We start from the raw sequence: 10,363 nt of genomic DNA, 5'->3' as shown, positions 1-10,363 counted from the left end.
ATTTTATAGAGAGTTGGTAGGCCTATTTTAGTTATATTCCAAAGGGCCCATGACTATACTAGTTTTTTGTTTGTTTGTTTGCTTGTTTATTTATTTTTTTTCTGAGCCTGACATCTGATATGCAGATGGATCCAAGTTATTGTCTGGGGAGATGATGTCATGGCCGGAAAAAGGACCGGAAAGCTGCATCAGGGAAGAGAGTAGCTCCCAAATATGGGAAAGGGGTATAAATATTGTTGACTGTAAACCCCATCAATTTGTTGTGATCTGGAGCCCATATTCAGCTTAGGAGCCTATGTGACCTCTGCATCCCTGTAGATCTGAGCTCACATTTGTGATCATGAGTAGGAACGTTCTAAGCTGCCTGAATTTCAGGACCCATCTTCCTCAGGATGAACATAGAGTATGTTGTCCTGTCATCTTTCAGAGGATGGAACATTCTCTACCGTTGTTGATCCACATTGAGGGCAAGGTCCTGTTGAGGGCCCACAGAAGGGTCTATTGTGTTGTTCGTGACAGAGATGACCAGTGACAATGGAGAGAGGGATCTATTTGAGATCTAGGCCCGTCATGTCTGTTTAGGAATCTCAGGACTCCCTGACTAGGGTCCCAGCTGATGGGGTGGCCTGATAGTGAGTAAAGAGTCATTTTATGCCAGTCTCTTGCCCTTATTCAGCTTTTGCAGTCCTTGCTTTGATAAGGTTAGCTTTGGAGTGACTGAGGGAAGTAGGTGAGGAGAGTAAGTCTAAGTAGACACTATTTCATTATGAACTTCATGGTGTCTTTTTAGGTCTTTCTACTTGCTTTCTGCATATACTGACTCACTGCAGACTATTGTGTACTTTTGTTTTCAGGTATATATTTTGCCCTAATTTATGGATACATGTGAACATATGCCCTATCTCATGGGACCTGGTCTATATCTAGGTTTTGGGACTTTGTTAGGAAGTGAACCACCTGGAATGGAATTAGAGAATCCTATGAAAGGAAAGGTCTCACCTGCATAGCAGCTTTATTTTTACTTATTTATTTATTTATATTATTAGTGGATAAGAGCAGAGAGAAATTGAGAGGGTGGAGATAGGGAAAGAGAGACACCTGCAGCCCTGCTCCACTGCTCATGAAGCTTCCTGCCTGAAGGTGGGGACCAGGGTCTCGAACCTGGGTCCTTGCCTACTGTAATATGGGAACTCAAACTTGAGTCCTTGTGCGGGTTCCTTGCTTAGTACTATGTGCATTTATCCAGGTGAACTACCACCCAGCCACCTCAACTTCTATAAGAAGGCGATATTTTTTTAAACATTTTTTTCTTTATTGGGAGAATTAATGGTTTACAGTGGACAGTAAAGTACAATAGTTGGTACATGTGTAACATTTTTCAGTTTTCCACATAACATTCTAACCCCCCCCCCCCACCTAGGTCCTCCTCCTCCATCATGTCCCAGGATCTGAATACTCCTCACTGCCCACTTCCAGAGTCCTTTGCTTTGGTGCAGTACATCAAGTCCAGTTCAGTTCAGCTTTGTGCTTCTCCTTCTGTTCTTATTTCTCCACTTCTGTCTACAAGTGAGATCGTTCCATATTCATCCTTCCATTTCTGACCTATCTCACTTCACAGGATTCTTCAAACTCCATCCAAGATGAGGTGAAGAAGGTGGAGTCACCATTTTTAATAGCTGAGTAATATTTCATTGTGTATCTAGACTACAACTCACTCAGCCACTCATCTGTTGTTGGACACCTGGGTTGCTTCCAGGTTTAGCTACTACAAATTATGCTGCTATGAACATAGCTGTACACAAATCATTTTGGATGGGTGTGTTTAAATCCTTAGGATTTATCCCCAGGAGAGGAATTGCAGGGTCATAGGGTAGGTCCATTTCTAGCCTTCTGATGTTCTCCAGCCTGCTCTCCACAGAAGTTGGACCAATTGACATTCCCACCAGCAGTGCAGGAGGGTTCCTTTGACCCCACACCCTCTCCAGCATTTGTTGCTGCTGTCCTTTTTGATGTATGACATTCTCATAGGAGTGAAGTGGTATCTCATTGTTGTCTTTATTTGCATTTCTCTGACAATCAATGACTTGGAACATTTTTTCATATGTCTGTTAGCCCTTTGGATCTCTGCCTTGGTGAATATTTTGTTCATATCCTTCCCCCATTTTTGGTTTGGGTTATTTTGTTGTTGTTGAGCTTGGCAAGCTCTTTATATGCCTGGCTAGTGTGAGGATGTTATTTTCCCGGGCACACGTTCTCTGGGTTGGAGAGAACTTGACCAGAGCCAACCTGGGCTGCTGCTTACTCAGCAACATGGGAGAGAGACCAGGAACTCATGGCAGAGAGGGAACGCAATGTCTTTATTGATCAGAGACAACGCTTTTATCTATTAGAACCAGAAGCAGCAAGTTGGAAAAGGAAATGGCTAGGGAAGGGGGTGGAGAAAAGAAAAGAGCAGGCTAAGGTAGAAATTTCCTTAGCATGAGCCCCCACACCTATGGACATCTAATCTTTGACAAAGGGGCCCAGACTATTACATGAGGAAAGCAGAGTCTCTTCAACAAATGGTGTTGGAAACAATGGGTTGAAACATGCAGAAGAATGAAACTGAATCACTGTATTTCATCAAATACAAAAATAAATTCCAAGTGGATCAAGGACTCAACCAACATATATAAAGAGCTTGCCAAACTCAACAACAAGACAAACAAATAACCCCATCCAAAAATGGGGGGAGGACATGGACAGAATATTCACCACAGAAGAAATCCAAAAGGCAGAGAAACACAGAAAAAAATGCTCCAAGTCTCTGATTGTCAGAGAAATGCAAATAAAGACAACAACAAGATACCACTTCACTCCTGTGAGAATGTCATACATCAGAAAAGGTAATAGCAGCAAATGCTGGAGAGGGTGTGGGGTCAAAGGAACCTTCCTACACTGCTGGTGGGAATGTAAATTGGTCCAACCTCTGTGGAGAACAGTCTGGAGAACTCTCAGAAGGCTAGAAACGGACCTACACTATGACCCTGCAATTTCTCTCCTGGGGATATATCCTAAAAGAACCCAACACATCCATACAAAAAGATCTGTGTACACATATGTTCTTGGCAGCACAATTTGTAATAGCCAAAACCTGGAAGCAACCCAGGTGTCCAACAACAGATGAGTGGCTGAGCAAGTTGTGGTTTATATACACAATGAAATACTACTCAGCTGTAAAAAATGGTGACTTCACCGTTTTCAGCCGATCTTGGATGGACCTTGAAAAAATCATGTTGAGTGAAATAAGTCAGAAACAGAAGGATGAATATGGGATATGGGATGATCTCACTCTCAGGCAGAAGTTGAAAAACAAGATAAAAAAAAAAAAAAACAAGTAGAACCTGAACTAGAATTGGCATATCACACCAAAGTAAAAGACTCTGGGGTGTGTAGGTGGAGAATACAGGTCCAAGAAGGATTCAGAGGACCTAGTGGGGGTTGTATTGTTAAATGGGAAACTGGGGAATGTTATGCATGTACAAACTATTGTATTTATTGTTGAATGTAAAACATTAATTCCCCTATAGAGAAATAAAAAAAAAAAAAGAAATTTCCTTAGCAACTGTTGCAAAGGTTTTAACTGTTGGTGGGATTAATTAATACCCTGCAGGCAGGGTGGGTCTCAAGGTAGAAAGAAAATAGATCAAAGGTGGGGATCTTTCAGGCAAAACAATGATTATGTAAATAGACCACAGAATCAGCAATGGAGCATGGAGCAGAGTAGGGGGGGCTGGTTTAATGTCCGACATTTATATATTTTGGTTATTAGCCTCTTGTCTGATGTGTGGCATATCAAGATCTTCTCACATTCTGTAAGGGGTCTCTTTGCTTGGGTGGTAAAGAAAGTGATTTCTATTTGATAAGAAGAGAAACATGGTGTACAGAAGCGCATACACCAGAGCAAGGGGTGTATTGTCCCAGCACTGGGCTAAAGTGTATGTTTCATTTCATATATATATATATATATATATTTGGTCACCACTTGGGTTTCACAATTTCAGACAGATAGAGACAGAAAGGGGTTGGCTGGTGGTGTACCTGTGGGGGTGGGGGCGAACTTCGCAGGTGGTGAAGCAGTGCTGCAAGTCTCTCTTTCCCGCCCTCTCTCTCTTGTGATTAATAGTAAGTGTTAAATGTCATGATAGCTTACAGAAGCCAGAACTCCCACCTTGTGCTTCCCATAAAGACTTTAGGTCCATACTCCCAGAGGGATTAAGAATAGGGGAGCTCAACACCTAGATATGAACTTATCTCACTTCACATGATTCCTTTAAGCTCCATCCAAGACGGGTGAAAGTGGTGAAATCAACATTTTTTATAGCTGAGTAGTTTTCCATTGTGTCTTTCGACCACAACTTACTCAGCCATTCATCTGTTGTTGGACACCTGAGTTGCTTCCAGGTTTTGGATATTACAAATTGTGCTGCTATACACACAGATCTTTTTGTATGGGTGTGTTCGGTTCCTTTAACAGTGTATTTTTCAATATCTTTCTGGGGTTTAGCCACTCACACATTTTTTTTTTCTTGTGAGACTGTAACCGCCATTTTGAGAGTTCTGTGATTAGTGGTAAATGTATTGCATTTTCTGCTTATGGGTTTCACCTCTCAGTTATCTCTTTGCTTAAGTGGGCAAGCTCAGAAGTGTATTTGAGTTCTGCTGTTACACAGAATAATAAGCAAAGTCCAGTAGACTTGATGTTATATAATGTAGCTAAACACTATCAATCCTTTTATTTACAATCTTGAAGTCAAAGACAGAAGAAAGCTCTGATTAAATTCTTCAGCTGAGAAATGGTTCTGTTTTTAATGTTTTATTTATTTCAGTGAGAGATATAGAGTTAAAGATAGAGATAAAGATAGAGAGATAGAGATAGGTAGATAGGCCACAGAACTCACTACTCAGCTCTGGCTGATGGTGGTTCCGGGGACTGAAACTGGGACCTTGGAGCCTCAGACATGAAGACTTTTTTTTTAGTTTCCTTATTGGGGGAGTCATGGTTTACAGTCAACAGTGAAATACAATAGTATTTCACTGTTTTACAATAGTTTGTACATGCATAACATTTCCCAGTTTTCCACATAACAATCCAACCTCCACTATGTCCTCCTCCGCCATCATGTCCCAAGACCTGAGCCTTCCCTCCTCCCTCAGAGTCTTTTACTTTGGTGCAATACACCAACTCCAGTGTTTTATTAGTTCTACTGGCCATCAAAGGGTCATAGTGGGGGTTGGAATGGTGCTAGAAAACAGGAAACTTGCTATTGTATCTTTCTCCTGCTTCCCTCTCAATTTCTAGCCAAAATAAATAAATAGACAGATAAATAGATAGATAAATAAACAAGTCAATCAATTAAAACAAAGAGAAAAAAGTAATTGATCTGGAGGTAATTTGAGCAATTTGACCCAATTGATTATATTTCCATGAGAAAACCTGATTTATATCCACCTTTAATCACCTGGATTTGTGTGATTGGTCTCTGAAGCTGAAGTAGAAAATTTGGTAGCTTCTTGTGTATAGTTAGTCAGTCAGCAGAGCAGACAGATGATCCCTGGGCTTGTGACTGACTTGGGCCTGACAGAAGTGATCTCTGGAAAAAGCTAGGAAGTCTATTTTAGGTATATTCTGATGAGCCTGTGACTTTACTAATTATTGCTGGAGCCTGACAGCTAATGTGCAGGTGCATCAAAAGTACTGTCTGGGGAAATAGTGTCAGAGTTGGAAGGTGGACTAGAAAGCTGCATCAGAACAGAGACTAGCTCACCAATATGGGGAAACTATATAAAAACCATTACCTGTAGACCCCATCAGTCTGATCTGGGGTCCATGTCTGTTCATATTTAACACAGGAGCCTGTGTGACCTCTGCATCCCTATAGGTACTGAGCTCACAGTTCATGCTCATAGCTAGGAGACCCCAAATCTCATCTGCTATAGTCTTACCTTTAGCTTCCTGGTTATTAAACAACTTGTTCTGTTTATATTTTAATGCTTTTCAGCCTCCAAGTTGCAGACTCTACCATGATGCCGACCTGACTTCCCTAAGCAAACTACCTCACCAATGTGTCCTGGAACCCCATCTCCTCAGAGCGCTGCCCCACTAGGGAAAGACAGAAACAGGCTGGCAGTATGGATCCATCAGCCAATGTCCATTTCCAGTGGAGAAGCAATTACAGAAGCCAGACCTTCCACCTTCTGCACCCCATAATGATCCTGGTTCTATGCTCCCAGAGGGATAAAGAATAGGGAGACTTCCAATGGAGGGGATGGGATATGGAACTTTGGTGGTGGGAATAGTTTGGAATTGTACCCCTTCGTATCCTACAGTCTTGTGAATAATTATTAAATCAGTAATAATAAAAAGAAGTGATCTTTGAGGACAGAACTGTTTTTCCATGAAATGTGATGTCTCCCAGTGGAATTCTTGAACATTCTACTAGCCTCCATGAAGCACTTATGAATAAGGTGTGTAGAACTCCCTATGACATTGGATGGATTAAAAAAAAATTCCAAAGAATGTCTTTCTCTCCATGGCAGAACAAAAGAATATCTATCTCTTCTCTCTCTCCCTCTCCCTCTCTCTCTCTCCCTCTCTGGGATTTCAATAACTGGTCCCTACAGTCATCAATACATTAGTATCCTATGGGACCTTAGTCAAGACACATGACTCAGTTGCAAATTTGAAGCAAGACTTAAATCAAAGGTCGGGTCAAGTGCAAGGAGACCAATACATCTGAAAAGTAGAGAAGCTAATGGGAAGGAGTAATAATAGAAGCAGGATTTATCTGATTTGTATCCTGTTCTCTTAGGATCAGAGAAATCAGGAGGAAACATTTCTTTCTGTCCAGACCATAGTCCCACTGGGAAAGGATACACATAAGAACAGTGGAGATAGAAGCAATGATTAACGAGCTATTGAGCAGACATAGACAGCTGCAGTGAGCTCCTCTGCTGTAGTTTCTCAGCTTGTGCAAAGCTGGAGCTGAACAGGAAATCATTGTTGCCTTGGAATTCCAATGTCTGGCCTAGAGAACCAAGGCTTCTCCGTGTCTTGCTGATAACAGCGTCTCATTCTCTGTCACCAACCACCCCTGAAGGACTTTTGACTTCCACAGGGAGACATTCTTGGAGACCTGTTTCAGGTAAGTAGGATCTGTAGATACTTCTTGAATGATTCAGAGAGGAAAGAATGAATGGTAATTATTTTTGCCAGAGGTTATTTGAGAGTCAAATCTGCCCATCCCACCCAAAGCCATTAAAAAAAAAAAAAAGGAGGGTCTGGGTGATGGTGGTGGTGGTTGAGTGCACATGTTACAATGTGCAAGGACTGGGGTTTGAATCCCTAGTCCCCAACTGCAATGGAAAAGTTTTGTAAGTGGTGAAGCAGTATTGTAGGTGTGTCTCTGTCTCTCTCCCTCTCGATTACCTCCTTCCCTCTTGATTTCTGGCTATCATTATCCAATAAATAAATATAATAAAATTTATTTATAAAATGAAAATATTAACAAAGTCATAGAATAAGAGGTTTACAGTTACACACAATTCCTACCACGAGAGCTGTGTATCCCTTCCCCTCCCATGAAAGCTTCCATACTCTTAACCTCTGGGAGCATGAACCCAGGGTCATTATGGAGGGTAGAAGGTGGAAGGTCTGGCTTCTGTAATTGCTTCTCCACTAGACATGAATGTTGGCAGGTGAATCCATACTCCCAGCCTGTTTTAATCTGTCCCTAGTGGGGTGGGGTAGGGCTCTGTGGAGGTGGGATCCCAGCCCACATTGGTGATGTTGTCTGTCCAGGGATGTCAAGTTGGTATCATGGTAGCAACAGCTGTTCTTGAAACATAAAGTTCACAGTATCATCTCCCTTACTAAGTCTTCACATATGAAATGAGTGTGTAATGTGAAACAAACAAACAAACAAACAAACGTATATGCTGACGAGCTTTACTTTGTAATAATTCTACGACACGTTTGGGAAAACAAAAGAGAACTTTGGGGAGTAGAAGAAAAGCAATATCTCATCACAGTGATAATCAGAATTAATAACAGGAAAGGACAGTACTAAGTTTCTGTCTTTTTCTTGGGAGGATATACCTCCTTTCATTTGTGTGAAAATATTACAATCTAGGATGATCTAAGAGAAAGACCTACAAAACTCAGTATCTGGTTACTATTGTTATTTTATTTAATTATCTTTTTAAAACTATTTGGAGTGTATATTAACACCATTCCTGACACCAAAGGTCTGTGTCCCTATACTCCCCCCTCACCCAATGGTGAAGGTGAAAATCTACCCTCACCCTCCACTCAGAGTTTTCTTTTTTAAAATTTATTTATAAAAGGAAATATTGATAAGACCATAGGATCAGAGGGGTACAATTTCACACATTTCCCACCACCAGAGTTCTGTATTCCATCCCCTCCCTTGAAAGCTTTTTTATTCTTTATTCCTCTGGGAGCATGGACCCAGGATCATTATGGGGAGGCCAGGCTTCTGTAATTGCTTCTCTACTAGACATGAACATTGCCAGGTAGATCCATACCCTCAACTTGTCTCTCTCTTTCCCTAGTGATGCAGGTTTCTGTGGAGGCGGGATTCCAGGACACATTCATTATTGGTGAGGTCGTTTGCCCAAGGAAGTCAGGATGGCATCATAGTCAGGATGGAATCTGAAACTTGGTGGCTGAAAAAAGCATTAAGATATAAAGCATAACAAATGGTTAAATAGTCAGAAACCTAAAGATGAGAATATAGCAGCGAACTCATAAACACAAGTTGACAAAGAAGAACAGAAAGGGAAACGCAAAGTAGAATCTGACTGAGTTTGGAGTATTCATTATCTTTTATCTTTATTTATTAGCTAGAAATGGCCAGAAATCGAGAGGAAAGGGGGGGGGGTGAAGAGAAAGAGAAAAGACACAGAGATACCCGATACCCTGCAGACTATCTTTTTTTTTTTTTTCTTTCTGTAGCCACCTCTGCCACATGGAACTACAGAATGATACACAGATTTCAGAATTTCTTCTTCTGGGGTTATCAAAGAAACCAGAACTGCAGCCTCTCCTATTTGGACTCTTCCTCTCCATGTACCTGATCACCGTGTTTGGGAATCTGCTCCTCATCCTGGCTGTCAGCTCAGACTCCCACCTCCACACCCCTATGTATTTCTTCCTCTCCAACCTGTCCTTGGTGGATATCTGCTTCACCTCCACCACCGTCCCCAAGATGCTGTACAACATCTGGACACAGAACAAAGCCATCTCCTATGCAGGTTGCATCACCCAGATGTATTTTTTCATACTTTTTTCAGATCTGGATGACTTTATCATAACTGCAATGGCCTATGACCGTTTTGTGGCCATCTGTCACCCCCTACACTATACGGTCATCATGAACCCCCAGCTCTGTGGGCTGATGATTCTGCTGTCCTGGCTCACTGGTGTCTTGAATTCCTTGTTACACAGCCTAATGGTGTTGCATTTGTCCTTCTGTGCCAACATAGAGATCCCCCACTTCTTCTGTGAGCTCAACCAGGTAGTCCATCATGCCTGTTCAGACACCTTTGTTAATGACGTTGTGATATATTCCTTAACAGTGGTGCTGGGTGGCGGTCCCCTGGCTGGGATCCTTTATTCGTATTCTAAGATCGTTGCTTCCATCCATAGGATCTCATCAGCTCAGGGAAAGTTGAAAGCCTTTTCCACCTGTGCATCTCATCTCATGGTTGTCTCCTTGTTTTACTGTACAAGCCTAGGCGTCTACTTTAGCTCGGCCGTCACCCAGAATTCCAGTTCAATCGCCATGGCCTCAGTGATGTACACTGTGGTCACCCCCATGTTAAACCCCTTCATCTACAGTCTGAGGAACAGGGACATTCAAGGGGCTCTGAAAAAACTCGTTGACATGGCAGTTGTGAAAAGACCAGTTTTCCCCGACCTGAAGAATTAGTGTTGATGGAAAGAGATTCATTCAAGTCTTGAAGGCGGTGGCGGGGGCAGGAACTGTAAATTCTCTGAGCCAAGAGCCAAGTTAGACTTTCCATTCTGTGAATCCTGATCTCTAGCTGATCAACTGACTCCCACTGTGGTACTTTCAGCTCTGATGTGTAGGCAATACCCCCCCCCCCTCCCAGCTTATTTTCTGGACACCAAAATAAAATAAAAATATAAAAAAAGAATATAGCCATGATCATAATAGAGTATAGCATTAGATAAATTCTTCTGACAAGATAATCAGTCTACCTACTACCAATGACCATATTGTAGTGGGGACAATTAATTTCTCAACCAAAGGAACTTATGCACTTTAGACTTAAGGAA

At 41.8% G+C, this 10,363-nt stretch overlaps 1 protein-coding gene across 1 annotated transcript; it reads left to right on the top strand.

Moving 5' to 3' along the window:
* Positions 1 to 8,961: 8,961 nt before the first annotated feature.
* On the top strand, positions 8,962 to 9,992 carry LOC103116130 (olfactory receptor 7A10-like). Its single transcript, XM_007525994.3, has one exon. The coding sequence runs from the start codon at positions 9,030 to 9,032 to the stop codon at positions 9,990 to 9,992; it is 963 nt and encodes a 320-aa protein (XP_007526056.1). The 5' UTR covers positions 8,962 to 9,029.
* The last annotated feature ends 371 nt before the right edge of the window (positions 9,993 to 10,363 follow it).

Source organism: Erinaceus europaeus, chromosome 23, assembly GCF_950295315.1.
Source record: "Erinaceus europaeus chromosome 23, mEriEur2.1, whole genome shotgun sequence".
NCBI lineage: Eukaryota > Metazoa > Chordata > Mammalia > Eulipotyphla > Erinaceidae > Erinaceus > Erinaceus europaeus.
Note: the sequence above shows the minus strand (reverse complement) of the source record. Positions and strands in the feature narration are given on the sequence as shown.